General features: G+C 45.7%; 1 protein-coding gene across 7 annotated transcripts in view; it reads left to right on the forward strand.

The window, feature by feature from the left end:
* Positions 1 to 18,120, forward strand: part of LOC1269252 (probable G-protein coupled receptor Mth-like 1) — a 160,335-nt gene that overhangs the window by 1,366 nt on the left and 140,849 nt on the right. For all 7 annotated transcript variants that reach the window (XM_061655180.1, XM_061655183.1, XM_061655181.1 and 4 more), the window contains exons 2-3: positions 3,477 to 5,018; positions 5,990 to 6,206. In XM_061655180.1, coding sequence (XP_061511164.1) covers positions 4,197 to 5,018; positions 5,990 to 6,206 — 1,039 coding nt within the window. In that variant the 5' untranslated portion in view covers positions 3,477 to 4,196. The remainder of the gene's footprint in view (positions 1 to 3,476; positions 5,019 to 5,989; positions 6,207 to 18,120) is intronic.

Consider the following 18,120-nt stretch of genomic DNA (forward strand, 5'->3'; position numbering starts at 1 on the left):
CTGCTCTCGCTCGCATTAGAACAATAGATGGCGCAGGGCCAAAAGGAGGCGAAAGTTCGTTCACGATCATGACTTGCTTTACAGAGATTTTCGGCTGAGTAATTAGATTCGATTTTCTGTTCCACCTCGGATGATGATCAAGACGACGGCGATGGGGCGGTTGATGGGTAAATTAGTCATCAGTGGAGCGCACACACACACACACGCGCGCGCACAGAATATAATGATCTTTGGCATGAAATTACGCAACAAGCGGAGCCTTTCTTTCGCACTTCTACGCACCGTTCAGCGGTGTTCGATCTTTGGCGCTTCTGTCCATCCCGCTCACTCAATCTCCCTTCGAACGACGCGATAAGGCCACTACTGATCGACTGGCTTCATCTCGTACACACGCACCCAGTTTGGCGCGGTTGTAGTGGTACCAGTGGGAATGCTTTATTAGAATACGCACCACACACGGTGACACGGTTTTTGCATTGCTAATCAGTCGGGCCTTTTGGGTAAGAAAACGGTTTTGTAACGTCCACGCCACGTTTTTCCACGCCACGAGCACGATTGAACCTGTTTCGACGGTGGCGCGAACGATCTCTCCCCCCGCCAGCCTCGAGCGCCCATGTATCGGAGGAGCGCTTATCATCAGGAATAAAAAACCGGTTTATTGGTACACACGCACACAGAGACACGGGCGACCGGGTCCAAAACCTCGCGGGGTTTGACGTTTGACTGAGGTGGGACGTCTGAGCCGCCGACGATCGCGATCCGATTTAATGACCGCTAACGATCGCTCATCCTTTCGTGTGGTGTGGGAATTGCAGTGGTGCCGATCACAAGATCACTTTTGCTTCTGCTTTTCTCGTTGTTGTTGTGTCCAACAGCGACGTCCTTCTTCCCTCCTCGAAGGCCAGGTAATATGTGTGTATCGACGAAATTGGATTCTTAAGTTTAATTGCCTCCTTAATGGGACGGCTTGGAGAGGGAGAGCGCTGGGGAAAGATCGCATAATAATATACAGCTGCCTGCGGGACGACCCCTTGGACACCCCTGGTTTTTGGGGCTGTATTATTATGAGTATTTATTCTTTGCCCATATTGGGGAGGCATTAATGTTTGTCAAAGCTTAATGTGTACCTTAATGTTAAATACTCTGATTTTGGCCCCTTGCGATGAAGATGGAGTTCCAATCGATGGACCGATAAAGTAAACAATAACATTTACGTCGAGGAACCAAATAATCATTGATGCACACTATCAGACATTTTCTGGGTGCAATTTTGTGCCACGCAGTTGTCGGGATACCCGTTTTTGATTCGATGTTAATGGCAAAAGTATCGTTCGGTGCTTTGCGCCGGATCACAAAGAACATGGAATCATGCAATTTTGCAGAAATTCATTTGCATGTGAATCATAATTATCATTGGACCGTATGGTTGGCGCTACGGACCTCAAGTGTCTCAAGTATCATCGTGCGTGATTTATTGAGGATTAGTCATGGTGGGATAGGCCTCAGAGCTTCTGTTAAAAGCAGTGATTCGATCCTGTGAAGTTGTTTTCGGAACTAGGGCAGGATCCATCCCAGTCTGATATTGTACTCTTCAATGGGATGGATGTCTAGGTTGAAGTTTTGATGATTTGGGATGAGAAGTAGAAGCAAAATTAGAAGCTCTCGAGTCAAGATGATAGGAACATTCAGATATAGGACCGCGCTAAGCAAATCCTCAGTTTTACACCTTCAAACGGCTCACAATTTTTTGCAAACAAGACTATTTTAATTTTGAATAATTATTGATGAAACACAACATTTGAGGCTTCAACGTCATCCTCACTCGTTTATAAATGGTTAGAAGTCGCGTTCAGATGAAATGAAAAGTTAATGGCTTGTTTAAATTCACTACAAAACAGACTGCAGTATCCAAACGATGAAATTTGCTTAAATTCTCAAATGGATACAAAATATCAAGCTTAATGAACTTTTTGTTATATATTTCGTCTCTATTTTTTCCTATTTCGTCAGTCATTTGCTCAAAATTATCAGATAAATTCTAATAAATGTTATTCGGAGGGCGGTTCCCGCGGTACAGTCGTCAACTCGAACGACTCAATAACATGCCCGTCATGGATTCAAGCCCAGAATGGACCAACCCACCGTAGCAAGGCTTTGACTATCCGGCTACGTGGTAATGAATTAAGTCTCGAAAGCCTGTTGTTTAGGCTGGCATGTCCGCGTAGGACGTTACGCCAAATAGAAGAAGAAGTTATTCGGAGGGTTTAAAAGGATACAAAATGAAATTGAGTCATTGGAGAGCTCTCTTAGCTTACGTCTGGCAGAATTGAAATGGGAAATCTAAATCTCAGAATAATATTTTCGCTAAAGGCCTTATTAGACGGAGGAAAATACTCTCATTCGATTTTGGAATCTATCCTTCAAGCAGGGTTTGACAGATAGATGCCAGTCGGGAAATCGGAATTCGGCATGCTCAATTCCGATTTGCTCCCGAGTAGATATTTTCTGCCAACGTCGATAGGGCGAATTGGATTTCGTGATGATGATGCACAAAAACAACTAAAATGGGAAACAACGAATGATTCTTTCGGATAAAGCCCAGAAAATCAATAAATTAAATAATAAATATGAAAGGTGACCAAAGTCTTGGTTTGACAGATAAATGCCAATCGAGAAATGACAGTATTTTCCTCCGTCTAATAAGGCCTTAACTCTGCTTGATCCTCTAGGAAACAGTCAAGAATATAATTGAGCTTGTACCCATAGATATGTTGAGTAACACTCGTAATTATTGGTACACTTTTAAATTTGGTAAAAAACGAAATGAAACACAGGAACTCAACAACAGTGATCTGGATTTAAAGACATCTCTATGAATCATTTCTAAACAGCTACCGATGAACATCTCACAATGGCCTATCATCCATAATTTGCCACACAGTGGACGTGTCTAGCCCCGGTACATTCTGCCCCTGGTTTAATATCTCCAACATCACCGCACCGGGTGCGCAGCACTCCATCCGATTCATTGCATTTTGTGCCATTTGTGCGCAGCATTACTGCGCGATGCACATTTGTGCATTCGTTTTGCATATTTGCATACACCCGCCCTTGCGCGCTGTGCTAATTACAAAGACTGCAGCAGCAGCGCAAAACGGATGCCAGTCGGCTGTGTCACATGCCGTCGTTTCATAGCGGCGGCGCGTTACTATTGCCCAGCGCGCGTGAGTGGCTACGTGCACGCGAAGAAGAAGCATCGCGCGCATTACGATCGGTCGCGCACTGCCGTCGCCCCGCTGCTGCAACGCGTGCTAAATACGTGCGTTTTGTGGCTGGCCAACGGTCGGAAACTAATCCTAGCACAGTGCACAGTGAAGAAAGCGTGCCATTGTTTTGCACATGTAGTCGTTTAGTTTAATCGATGTAATCTCTTTGCTGATTCCCGTTTTTTGCACTTATTTTTATCTCGTTTTTAGGAATTCTTGCCGGTTGCTCAAGTGTCGCACGCGATCGATGCTAAACACATACGCGCACCAAGCGGTTGGTCTGATTCATCCCTCATCTGTTGTGGGGTAGAAGGGGGAAGCGAAAAAGGCCGAGAAAACCCAACCATTCTCGATCGTTTGTGTGGAAAGTGTAGAGCATTTAAGCGTGTACCGTGGGCGCCGATGAGATCGTCAAGTAAGTCGATCACACGCACCCGCCACACGGGGAAGGAAAATCCCTAAAGCGAGCATAAAAAAAATAACGCCAGTGAGTGAAACGAAACGAAAAGAGAGGAAAAACCCGCGCGCTCTCACATCAACCCCGAGAAGAGGAAATAGAAATCGTTGCGTGCTGCGTGTGGCTTATGCTACTGATGATCTATTACATTGCGTTTGTGTGTGTGTGCGTGCGTGTGTAACTGTGCTGTATTGTCGCGATTCCGTCCGGTTTTCCCTCACCCCTGCTCGATCTGTGTCACGCGTGAAGTGAAAAGTCGCCCGCGCAACTAAAAGAAAATACAAGCGCCTTCCCGACAACCATCGCTACTCCAGCGTTTAAGGAGTAGGACGTGGTGCTGGTGGTTGATCGTTTGTGATAGTGTGTGATTAGTTTTTGCTTATAAAAGAGTGCGTCCACAGAGTGCGTGCGGAACCGGATTGAAGGGCCGGGAAAATAGAGCACGGGCAAAGAAAAACAGCCGTTGACCAAAAATGTGCAGCCTACTTTCGCTGGTTGCGTTCGGGTTGGTCCTGCTGGCCGTCCCGGGGCTGGCCGGAACTCGGCCCCAGGAGGTCCGGATCAACAAATGCTGCCGGCTGGGCGAGTTCTACAACGTGGCCGAGCGGCAGTGCGTGGCGGGCGGTATAGCCAAATGGGTGCCGCGCATCTTCCTCCCCGCCAAGGGTCAACTGTACAAGGATCTCGGCTCGGCACCACCGTTCATGAAGTTTGCCGAACAGCAGCAACCGGACACCTGCCCCCGGCCGAACGTGTACGCCGTCGATCTGGTCACGCTGATGGGCAATGGGTCACTGTTCCTCAACCAGAAGCACGTGCTAGTGCCCGTACCGGACTACTGTATCGATGAGAAGGTGGCCCTGGTGTGTCCGGAGCGCCCGACCGAACCCCCGGCAGCCGACGGTACGAACGGCGGTGGTCAGATGGATTCCCTTCAGGCGCCGGAAAAGACGAGCGTTGTGTTGCGCTGCTGCGGTTCCAACTTTGCGTACGATCGGGGCAATCGGACCTGCTCCAAGTTGCCGCGCGGCCACGAGCTGTACGATTCGCGCATCGTAAACTCCCCGTACGTGGAGCTGAGCTACGGATTTCCGGCTTGCAAGGAGCACGCGATCGCGGGCGCTTTCGAGGAGTCCCGGCTGCAGGAACAGACCGGCTCGGTAACGACCGACTCCGGCAAGATCTTTGCGTCGGGCGAGTTCTGCCTGGAGCATGTGCGGGACGACGATCGGACGGTGTACGTGTTCACGTGCGCCGAGCACTTCCAGCCGGCTTCGGTGCCGATTGCGAAGCAGGTAAGCAAATCAGAAGTCAAATCAATTTCCAGGGCTTGAAGTTGTCGAGGTCCTCTGAGGAATGGTGTGTTTTCCGCAGAAAAGCAAGGGGATGGTGTTAAATTTTCCACATCATCGCCATCCCTTCGTGTTGTAAAAGGTTTTTCCCTGCTGTGATACATACCCCGAGCGTCTCGTTTCCCCTTGAAATCGTCCACTCAAAATCCTGAAGTCTAGCAGTGGTCGCGTTGAACCCCGGAGAGGGGAATGATTTTATCCTCAATATTCAATCTCCTCCGGGCAATTGTTGCAGAAACTCCACTCGTCTCGATGATGGCGATTGTGATGATGATGATGGCGGTGATGATTTTAATAACATTGGCAATATTGTTTTCGAGGTTTCGAGGGGCGCTTGGCGCACTTTCCCGCAAGGGAAATATCGCTGATGAGAATGCAATAAACGTTTTTCGCCCATTTCTGTGCCCGGTGCGCTGCGGGAACGCAAACAGAAGCGTTGTGAAAAGTAAATACAAAACTCTTGTTTTGTAGCGAGATTGGTTTCAATTTATGGCGTAACAGCATGAGAGCAAAATTACTTGTTCAAGTATATTATTGGATGCTTTTTGTTGGGGATTTTTGGAGTTTGTTATGAGTTAGTTTCACTTTTTGCCATGGTTTGTTAGATTTACATCAGTTTTTTGCAATTCAAATGGTCATGGAGCCTTGAAGCTAAACCTTCAGACTATCTTTTTGTCATTTTTCTATTGCATTATGCATCTTCCTGGTAATACTTTGTATTTGAATCACTACAACTTCAATCTGTATAATTTTAAACGCACCCTGAACGATTCTTATCACAATAATGCTCATAATAAACGTTAAGAACCTCCTGCAAAGCAAACATTCACTCTCGTCAGCCCCCATAATTCCATCGTTAAAACAATCCCATCGCCACATTCTAACCCTATTTCTCTTCCTGATTTCATTCACAGGACGGCCGGTTGGTCCTCTACTCGGCCGGGCTGCTCATCTCGACCATCTTTCTGGCGGCGACGCTCGCCACCGGTCTGCTCGTACCGTCCCAGCATCACGTGCTGCACTGGCGCTGCCAGACGCACTACGTCGCCTGCCTGCTCGTGGGCGATCTGCTCCTTGCCATCACTCAACTTTCCGGCAACTCCATCACCGGACCGGCCTGCACACTGATAGGTAAGTGGTGTGGTAGTTGCGAGCCGTAGCAAAATTATGCAATTATGCAACGGAGATAGGCTTCCCGCCGCCATTCCCTTTTCTCGTTGCGCTCGTAATTGAGTGTCCCCTAAGAATGGGTAGCGATTGTTTCAGTGGTGAAAGTGGCTTGGTAGTACAAGTAGTACAAGAGCACACCCATTTATGGAGGAGAAGGTTATCTATAATTAAGATCTTATTATGTGTTTTTCGCATGCCATGGCGCATGTTTACGAACGGATCGTTTCCGCCTTTTCCGCCTTTTCGTGGAATTGGAGAGGTGCTGGGGGTCATTTTTCGGGAAGGGGCACTTCCTGAATGTTGGGCTACTAGCACGAAGCGCAAGTGTTGATAATTTACGATTTAAAGAAGGCGTGCTGTCGTCCCTTATCAACGGAACTGTAGCAAAACACGACGACAAGGATGACGATCATGGGCGAACGATTATGAGAGCACTCACTGTTATTCTGACATTGTATGTGTGTGTGTGCGTGTGTAGGTACTGTCCTGGTGTCGTTATCAGGAATGCGTTTCGAATAAATTTCAGCATGAAAATGGGCACGAATGGGCGAAATCCGGCTCTCACGGACTTTTCGCAATCACGCATTCCGAAACCCCAAAGCGAGCCTGGTTTTTGGATTGTTCTTCCTCCTGTTCTCTTGTCTCTGAGGTTAGAGTCTAATAAATGTTTCCGTGTGCATCATCGCACATCGGCACATGCTCTCCTCCTTACCGGGACCGGGGTTCTGTGCGAATGTAGCCGAATACTGGTACAATTTAATATCACCACAGAAGTGCGCTTCGTTCCGTTGGTCCATTCCGTGCCGGGGAGTACTTTTCAAATGGTCAAATATTTAGCAGGCGATTGGTCCGCTTCCCACCATCACCACCACGCGCTGGCACTGAACTGGTTGGTTCATAAATTATAGATCTCTGCTGATAGGATTATGGTCGGTAGGAGGAGACCAGAGGGGAGATCTCCGCTGCTTCTGTAATCAAAAGGGGCCTCAGTTTTTTGGGGGCGAGAAATTTGTGGAAATTTTCTTCCTACCGTGTCTATCGTACATGTTCGTTCAAGTCGTCGCTCCCAAGGCCAAACGGAGAATTGGAGGTTTTGGAATTTGGATGGATTTATGGTGCACACTCCGAGTGAGATTTGCAACCCGTAAGCCAAGGGAAATCGGTAGAATGGACCAGTTCTCGATGGTTACGGAATGCTCAAGCAGCTTAGAAGCACGTTGCGATAGAATCAAGCAGAGTGCATTGTACATCGTTGGAGAGAAGGAATGTTTGACATTTATTGTATTGTTTCTGTGATTCAGTAGTAGAGAGTCTTGTGTGACTGGAATGAGAATCTTTCCCGGAGAATATTAACTTAGGATTAAAATATGTATATCTTATGTTCAGATATCTTTTCAACAATTTCTCTACTTAGATTCGCTCACATGAAATTGATCGAATGTTTGTATTTCATTTGAATGACAAAGTGATAGAATCCTGCCATTGCCATTTCATTGTGATTCGTTCCGACCTGATCCATTGCACCCAGCCGGAGAAGATTTATTGAACATTTTATTATACACTGCGGCAAAGTTGACTGCTGGAAGTTGGGTCGTTCCCTTGCAGAAGTCGCACTGAAGGCAACAACATTGAATAGGAAACAATCTACCCTTACCCCTCACGCTTACTTGTCCAATGCCGTGAAGGTTGGAGTTAGTGAAGTTTGTAAATTTTAGGGAGAATCCGTCTCGCTACTTCCTGGTTTCTCCGTCGTTCCCTCTTTTCCCCTGTTTGGATGTAGTTCTTGCCACTATTAAATGTTATTGCAAGCGTGATTGTACGCCCCTCCCGTGCGGGAGGTTCTAAGGATGTTAGGCAGTAGCATAGTAGGGTGTTGCTCGTGTTGCTTATCCGTCCGACTGATGCTCTACGTGGAGATGCTCGCTGCAGTAGTTCGAATTTCAATTTACAAACCTTCCCTCCGTTTGTCGTTTGCCAAACAGGGCGAGCGACATCGAGTTCTTCCGGTAAGCCGTCCGGGTTTGAATCTGATGTAATCTAAATCACTGCAATCATTTTACTCTGGATCATCTTCGCTCGTAAGCCTGGAATGGTTTAGGTCGTTTTGATCGCCGAAACGAAATCGCCCGAGCCTGCCGGCAAAGGAATTGGACAAAAATTGAACCAATGTACTGCCAATGGGAAATGGGACTGCTGGACGATTCCTGGACTTTGGGAAATAAACTGCCGCAACTGGGGGTTTACAGCTCTGTGAAGCCCTAGAAGAGCTTAAGCAAAAGGATGAAGAGCATAACATTTAATCAGAGCAGATAGGGCGCATCATAAATTGAAATCTAAAATGTATGGTTCTCGTTTCTGCTTCGGATTTGTGTGGAGCACCCGAGACCGAGATTACCGGGACGGAAATAACCAGTTGAAATTGGAGCCTTTTTGCAGGCTTTCGGTAGGATGATCCCGGGCTATCCCCACAGATGAGAGAACTTCAAACATTGCTTATGATTAGCGAGGGACATGTGTGTGTGTGTGTGTGTGGGTATAAAGTGTTGTAGGTTTATATTAGATTACTTGAAATGCTTTCATCATCATTGGAATGGCTATGTAAATGAGTTTTTCTCCAGCTCGAGAAGGGGACATATACGTAAGCTATTTATTCTCCCCTTCCTAATGCATTGGCCGACTCATTGGCCCATAGACACCTTCTGCACATTTGTGCAATAAAATTAATCACCTCCATTTGCGCACGGGAAAAATGCCGGCCGCTGGACTGCTCCTGGATGGGTGTCGTCCGCTCCCTTTATTTCGTTGAATGGGCAGATGTGGGAGAGTGTTTAAATGGGGTAAATGAAATTAATTTCAGAGGATGTCCAGCGATTAGAGCGATTTCAGAGGATGTCCAGATGATGATAGGGGGCAATGTGTGAGGGAGAGCATACCTATTTAGAGGTGTCAGTTGTAAGTAGAGGTGTAGGGCGTAAGCTAATGTACGTGCATTTGTTCCGCCGATTAATCTCCAGGGAATAAAAACTTATTTAGTATTTGTTATGTTTTTACGATAAAATAGATAAAAAAATTATTTGATTCTATTTTGATGATATTATGAGTTTTAAGGTCCTAAAATATTGTGCAATAATTAGAAATTGGGTGGTAAATAATGTGTTTTTTCACCAATTCTTTTAAAATATTTAAGTTGTTTTAAATGTTCCATACATTCCGAATCATTTTAGCAACATTGGAAACTATTTTTGTAGATTATAAAATAATAAAATAAAATAATAAATAATTATAAAATAGTGGTAAATAATGTGTTTTTTCACCAATTCTTTTAAAATATTTAAGTTGTTTTAAATGTTCCATACATTCCGAATCATTTTAGCAACATTTTAGATGTAGTTTGTAGATTTCCGGAAGGAATATCAGGATCACTCTACTTTGAAATGTGACATGAGCTATATGCCTATATATGAAGTTAAACATTCATCACTATCAGCAATCAGTAAGGCTTTCAAATTAATCAGCAGATTGCGCAGTAGATAGATCTATATTTATTGAAGAAGCTACAGCACTATTTGCTCAACTTTTCCCTACGATATCATATCTCCCACCGAGATAAAAAGCATGTAATCTTATTACATGGAGCTCGGGTTGGCAACCTAAGCACTTCGATCAATATTTATACGAGCCGGACGTTCTAACACCACCCTTATAATCAACACCTTCTTGCCAAGAGTGTGTTAAGCGTTGTTTGTTGTCTACGTGCCTACCGCTACTAGCACTGGCTATTGATATATTTTATTGGAACACACTCTTAAGAACTCACTCAGCGCTGCTGGACGAGGGCAGCGTTTTCCGATAATTTTCAGGTTCAATATTATTCCGCACACACCAACTCCACCTCCAGAAGCCAAGGAGTTGTTGAATCCCCGTGCGAGTTTGCACCTCGAGCGCCATTAAACCATTAAAAGCACGTGTCATCGCCGGAAATCATGGCGGCACAGCAACGGCCCGCCGGGAAACCCGCCCGGACATAGGGATAACTCACCAAGCCCTTTTGTTATTTGCGAAATTGCTTGTTTGCTTTAGTATCTCGTACTGCAGGCGTACAAAAAGGCGGGGGGGTTGCGTGTGTAGGAGGTATAATAATAATACTCTTCTCGGCTCACAATCCTCTTGGAGAGTTCGCCCCCATTGCTGGGTTTGGGTGCACAGTAAACTTCCGCTTTGGAAGTCAAAAGGGCCGAGCAGTGCTTGTGCGCTGCCTGTGCAGTCCGTAAGTCAAACGTTTCACCCTGTCTGTCGCATCTTCCGGGGTTGCGAGGTATGGGGTAGAAACCGCAACCATTGGTCATTGATAACAATAAACCACCGGGAGAGAACACCGTGTGCTGCTGGGGGTAAAGTATGGCGCCGGGTAATAATAGTAGCAATCAAACTTCGGTATAATTACCGAAAGTTGTCGTCTCCAGTGTCGGGTGCTCTTCCTGTACCACAGCTCGAGATAAGGGGAAGGAATTATTGGCGCTACTCGAAGCGGTGTCCGAAGATGCCGAAGGACTTACTGCATTCGTCGCTCGCGCGTGTCTTTCCTTTTCCGGCGGCGTGTGGGTTTTGCGGTATGGACACACCGAATGGACAGTGTGGAAAACCCGCAAACCACATTCTGCGGTAAAATCTGGCAATGATGGACGACAATGAGATGTGTCGTTGCAGTGCAGAACCGCTAGTACGGCTGCCGATGCAGTCGCGTGGTACAGGGGTGTCTTGCGTTTCGTGTTCTGGTACTGGCAGGTTGCAGAGCAAATTCGCCAGGCATTAGAATGGTGGAACCAATAGGAAAACTAATCGCTTACTGTTCGGCCCTAGGTAACCTAGGGTTGAACATAAATAACGTATTATTGCCGATATACCTCAAACCGCGTGGTTTGCTCGCTCACGCGAAAGGTCCATGGAAACAGGCCTTCCGGAACAGACGTTCCAGGAAATTCGTGGTAAAAAAAATCCCTGATAAATAAATTGATTTTAGGCTTTTTTTGTCGAGTGCACTTTAGAGTTCCCCCCACTCCCCCCCAAATCCTGGAGTTGCGAGAGCTGCTGTTAGCTTTTCCATTAAAAAGGGATATCCATTTGCTGTGGCTACGCAACTCACACCACACAGCAAAAAAAAGGAGTGATCTGAGGACCACTCTGGCAGTGTGTTCCGAGGATGCATTAGGTCCGATGAAGCGTAAAAGAAAGAACTCTGTCCGAAAAATCGTTCCGGAGGATCGTTCTCTCCATGGATGGAGGTTCGGTGTGTGTTGTGGTTAGTGCTGCACTGGACACTCTCTAGATGGATTAACGGATCAGATAGGACTGGCGAAGAATAGGGAAATAGCAAAAAAAAAAAAAAAAACGGAGGGTAACCCAGGCCTCTGCTTCTGACGGTTCTGAGGTTGGCAAAATCGAATATTTGACTGTTTACCGGGTGAGCGAGAGGAAATTGAATATAGCCATAGGAATTTCATTCGAGGGGGGAGAATTTTTTAATGGAAAAGCTACCGGTAGCCTAGAACCGCTGAGCTCCGATTACTACGGCGTTTTGGAATGGAGAACTAACCCTCATCCCATTTTTGCCTTTTATATTACCGAATCTGATGAAGTAACGGATGGTTTGCAGTGATGGAATTCCGGGACTCGAGTTTTCCGCCCTGGGTAAAGGGAAAATGAAGGAAATGAGTTCACAATAAAAAGAAAGGAAATAATAGGAAAATGTAAATATGCTCCTATTTTTGCTATGCTTTTGATGGAAGTGTAAGGAACAGGAATGGGAAAGAGAAGCAAAAACACACGCGCCCTGCGGGTTAGAAATGGTAGCAAAGTGGAGAGTTATGGTTTATGGGAAAAATATTCATAGTGAAAGTGGATTTTTTTCTCCGTTTGATATTCATAATCTGTTGCTGTTGCGTTTCCCTTCTAGGCTTTTTCTCTTATCAAACAAACAGAGCTGTCAAAAACAGAGGTAAACGAATCTGTCAAAATGGGAACTCCCGTTTGTGCGGGTCAGAATTTTAGTAATTGAGCAGTGATTTTACAACAAGCCTCGCTCGCTCCTCGCCCATTGGGAGATTGTTTGTGTGAGATAGGCTTGCTTTTGAATGTAATCACACACTCCATAAGAGTGTTAAAACCCAATCAAGATTTGAATCAAGAACGCGTGTGTCATAAAACGGTGCGTTACAAGCGTATAGCAGCGTGGTCGGGGAGAGACGGCACGCAATGTGTCGTGTAAACAGTGACTTAGTACACACACACATAGCAAACATTTCCTTGTTGTTGATCGTAAAAAAAATGCTCGATCAGCTCTTAATTAAGTTCGTCGTTTGTTGCTTTTCCCGCACTCCCCCCGGTTTTTCCACCGGGCTGGTTCTCACTCATATCTCGTAATGAATCGTGCCGTCTCATGGGACGCTCATCGTAAAGGAATGAAAAGTCACCTTCCTATCATTAAATATTACTTCCCCCGGTCCCTTTTCCGTCCGTACGTACAATTTCCGTTGCTTAACCTTTACTCGTTTCTTTGAGCCACACGTTGTAACAGTTAAAACGGAAAGTTTTCCCTCTATTTTCGACGCCATCTGGCCCGTTGATGGTGGTGGTTTTCATTAGGGCCGCTACAGTACACCGACTGCACCACCAAACCACGAACCTTGAACTACCCCCACGTGTCATAATTTTAGCGGTGCGCCATTATTTCGTGCACGGGGAAAACAGTGCTCCAAATCCCAAATCGCAAAAATAGTCATTTATCAAAATCGTCTAGAACGAATTGGTGGTTTTTTTTTCGGGTAGAAAGGTCTGAGTAATTCCACACACAAACAGCCCTGGAATGCCCGGAGAGCGAGAGACGGCAAGGTTTGCAATTTAAATTTAAAATTAAACGTAAATCTACCGGAACTATACCACGCTTGTACTTCGGTATTCGGTGACGCACGGGGGTGTAGATCTGTGGTTGTAATCGAACCGTGCGTTTGAAGGTTTGAACCTGTCTCTTTAAACGCTGCTTAGAGGATTCCTGTCCAGCGTTTCGGTTCAATTGTACGGATGTTCGCATATGAAGCAGTCCCTCACCGGGGGACTTTGGCGACAGAACAGGGATTCGAAAAGGGATTTAGTTTAATTTTACGCCTTGGCACTCGTCGTCGTGCACGAAGGGGGAAAGAATAATTTGTGCAATACGATGCGAAAACCGCTTTGAAAGTCTCGTGCGCCTAGTGAGAAGCTGCATGAAGTGTCGGGTTTTCGAAACCGCGTCAGCGACAGTGGCGAACATTCCAATTTCTCCTCCTCCAAATGGCAATTGTAAGGGAAATTCTCCGGGACAGAGTGAACGGGGAAACAGGTGGGAAGATGGCACCACGAGTTTGAGCCAATTCCAGACCATGCATTTCCTCTCGCGATTTGTAATGGGTGTTGATTTATGGGCAATCCAGGCAAAACGGCCAAACACGGACCAAGGGAAAGCCCGGTCTTTTCCTCCCCAGTGTGGCCTGCTGGATTGTAATTTGGAAAATTTATGATCCGTGATTCGTGCGAAGGAAGAAGCGTCGGGTGGAACATTATGATTGTGCTGGAGGAATGTGATTTGCCTGTGAGAAAGGGGGAAGAATTCGCCACGCATCATCTCACTCTCCACCCCCCTAGGAATATCACACAAACAACCTTTCTCTCGCTCTCGGTACTTTGCAATGTAGCTTCGAATAGAAAGACTGAAAGCTTATGACGCGTGGAACGGACGAGGTGCATGATGTGACGAGTTGCTTCTTTTTAGTTTTGCACTCAACCCATACAGCCGACCCATTGAGGGATGTATCATTGACCGACGAGCCAGCTTCTCAGCTCTTGACATCAAACGCATCCCACACGCGAGGGATTGGGTGGGCGGGCAAATGTCACGAGTGACGGGGCGAGTTTGATGTAACCCCTTGTTGTCATATTGTACCCCTTGTTCGATGTAATGGTAGGGTTATGGATGCGTTCCTTTCTACAAGCTAGAATCGTGTTCGCTGTGCATTTCACCTCTTCAAGAGGGGATATCCGTTGGAAGACATTAGCTGTAGCAAAATGTTATTTATTCATTGCAGAAAAGGGGAAAAAGGAAGGCACAATTGTGCAGGCTGGTGCTATGACAACAATTTAAAAAATTGATTTAATTTGTTTATTAAATTACGCTCACTGCCTGGGGTAGTATTGAATCATTCATAGATATTTAGAGATTTATGTGGAGAAAGAGAAGAAGATTCATTATTTTAAGTGAGGTGAATTAGAGCAGAAAAGAATGAGTAGGACTGCAAGAATTCGTATTTTTAACTTGTTCTTTTTAACCTCTTAACAAAAGTTCCCTTCAGAAATACTGTAAAGTAACACAGTGACTCACTCCAATACACAGTATCGACTAGCAACTAACTCTTTTGCAATTTGAATCAGTCCAACACACTGTATGGACTAGCTAAACTTGATTTATTTCACTCTCTCTCTCTCTCTCTCTCTCTCTCTCTCTCTCTGCGAGTTGAATAACTCTTATTATTATTCTACTCTAACTCATCTCCAACGCTCCTTGTCGTTTAGCTACTGGCTCTATTATGCTCTCTTTTTCCGAATAGCGGCTCGCTATTATGTGATTCAATTCATTTCAAGTAATTCGTTTATTAGTCCAGAGTGTGTGAGGCGAGAGAACTTCGTTGGAGCAAAAGCCTCACAAAACTATACATAAAAAAGCCCCGAGTGTGATTGAATTGAATCACAAAAGCGCCATAAACACTCTTCAAGCTGAGTTTAACTCAAATCAGCTCTTACATCATTCAAATCACTCACTCTAACTCAGAGCGCTCTTTGCAGTTTTTTCAGCCATTTTAAACCAAAAAGCAAAATACTTCATTAGTATTCTAGAACTCTAGGCTGCTATCATGATTGAAGCTACTGTTGCACTTACGTTGCACACCAACTGCATCTAGAATGATCTTACCGAACGTTGCCCCTCAACGTTGTGTCAGAATGGCCCACCAACACGCCCACCCACACTAGGCAAAGCGAAGGGGTCCAGTAAACTGCAATTAGCAAAACGACGATCTTTTCACACTTCCCAGACCCCCGGGACAGTGTTCGTTTGCTTACGCTGGTGTGAAAATGACGATGATGATGAGTGTCCTCCTTCCTCTCACACGGCCTGACGGCTTTTAATGCAATCGCACTCGTTGCACTCGTAGCGTGTGTACTGTATGTCATTGTTCCCATTTTCTCGATTGGTGTCAATATTGACCATGCGACACCCTCTGCCAACCCTCATTGATTAGACCCCGCGGAGAGACCTGCCCGGGGTTAGAAGATGAGAATAATTTCTATTGCGCAGCACAACCACTAGGCATTGCTTGGGCATTTGGGTATAGAGGCGTCGTGTCCACAGCACCATCCCTCGGCAAACACACGACGTTCCATTCCGTCCTTTTGCAATATTGGAGTTTGTTCTCCATAGGTCGCGGCACTACTGTTAATTGATTTCTATATCGTTTGCACCGAAAGCTGCGAGTAGGTGTTTACAATTTCCCAGTAAAACAGCAATTCTGGAGACACTCGGTGTTCGAACGGTGTTCGAAGGGAAGAGTGTTGCATGCCACCGCCACCGTAATGATGTCGTTGTAAATGCAATCAACACTAATGAGAGGACACGGAAAAGTTCCTGTCCCGATATGAAACACGGAGCACATACTCGCCATCCTGGTTCCTGTCCCCGTGCGAATGTGTCCGCAGGGGTACTCTGTGTGCGCGCTCGCTTTGTTCCTGGAGTATACGGGTGGAGTACTTATGATGGTATTGAATTAATTGCACATGCAGCACATGCCGTGGTGGTTACTAATTTTTGCACCGATTTCCCATCAAAACTAGTGCGCCTGTGCTCAACGGGCTCAAACGGTCTATAACGGAACCCGGTCTGTTGTGGACTGTGTGCCAATCTGTAACCATGAATTAGTTTTCCGCGTGCACCACCGGAAGCGCCTCGCAATGTGTCGTCGCTAAAGTGTGGACTAAAATAATCGCCACCGATCCGATAGTTTTGGCTGTGTGCAGGGAAACGTTAAACTGCTGTGGAATATTGACACCCTTCCTGGGGAGATTTGAGGGTGCGGGAGATTCAATGGTGCGAGGAGGTATTCATGACCGGTGGTCCCATTCTTCCTTGTTGCAAGTGCTCAGCACGGTGATCGCCCCACGGTTGAAGTTGCAGACAAGGTGTGAGACATTAATTATTGGTCCTGGTCGGTCCACGAGGTGCCCGAGGCTGTTTCCCTTCCCCTTTCTGGTTTGACGCGGGTGGTCAAACCATTTAGAAAACCATATGCTCAATGTCTCGCTGCGTCCACTGCGGTGCATTGTGAAGATGGGGAGTTTTTGGGGAAGGTTTATTAATAGCTCTTTGGGGGAAACGTTGTGCTGAAACGTTGTTTCTCGCTTGTTTTACGCAAATGTCTCAGCAATGTACAAAAAGAGTGTATGAGATGATGCACTGAATGAATGTGATGGAACTTTAATTCAATAATGAGTGCATGAGACGTATTCTACGACAATGTTTAGTTTCCTTTTAATGCGTTTTTGCTAACGCATTATGAAGAGTTTCATGAGGAATTAAATAATCCTATTTTATTTTCCAAATATTATAAAGGACTTGCTTAGAGGACCATTTTTAGACTGCTTAAGGTCCTCTCAAGTTAACACTTTCATAGCTTTTTTGCAACCATTAATTCCACAAAAGTGTATGAAATGATGCTCTGAATGAATGTGATGGAACTTGAATTCAATTATGAGTGCATGAGACGTATTCTACGGCAGTGTTTAGTATCCTTTTAATGTGTTTTTGCTAACGCATTATGAAGAGTTTCGTGAGGAATTGAATAATCCTATTTTACTTTTCAAATATAATAAAATACTCGCTTAGAGGACCATTTTTAGACTGCTTAAGGTCCTCTCAAGTTAACATTTTCAAAGAGTTTTTTGCAACCATTAATTAGAGTCCTATGGCAACTCCAAAATATGTCATCCCATATGTCTTGGATACATAATTGGGAAGTGTTTCTGCCGGCTTTTTGATTGACACAAACTCGCCAGACATGTAATTAGTCATCCCCAGTTACTTTGCTGAAGACCCCAGGCCCCCCCCCCCCCCCGCCTTCAGCTGACAGAACCCAACCTGCCACTCACCATTCTGACCTCGGCACAACACCTTTCTAGCATTTGCGTCTTACATGCCGGTTGGTAGACACGTTACAAAATAGCAATTCGCACGCGCGGTGCCGCGCAAAAGTGCACTTCAAAGTGCATTCAAATGCGCTTAACGACTGTCGGACACGAGGGGATGGTAGGAAGGCTATTTGCCAAATAGAACACATTTTGAGCAGGGCAGAAAAGAAGTGCCAATTTTAAAAGCCGGACGAGAAGGGAACATGTGTGTGTGTGTGCTTTTGAGTACGAACTCCTACTCGAGCACCCACTGTGCGCTTTGTTGGTCGGCCAGCGACGTGCCAGACCGTTCGATGCATCGCTGCACCCGTCTAAAGAGCAAGAGGGTGTGCATTGGGTGTGCGTTTTTACATTGTTAAGCTTCTTGTTACTTCTTTTTGTATTATTTTAGCGTGCGTTCACCAATCATCGGTTTCTGTGTGTGTGTGTGTGAGTGTATGCTTGTTGTTTTACAAACGGCGGCGACTGGGGCAAATGGTTGTTGTTATGTTGTTTTCTGTGCACCACCTCCCGCGCTCATGTACGCTCAATTTTTGGCCCGTTTCCCCAAATGATGGGTGCCAATTGATGGTGGTGGAGAAGCAGAGTGCTACAGAGAGTGAGAAGAGAG

This window comes from Anopheles gambiae, chromosome 3, assembly GCF_943734735.2.
Source record: "Anopheles gambiae chromosome 3, idAnoGambNW_F1_1, whole genome shotgun sequence".
Lineage (NCBI taxonomy): Eukaryota > Metazoa > Arthropoda > Insecta > Diptera > Culicidae > Anopheles > Anopheles gambiae.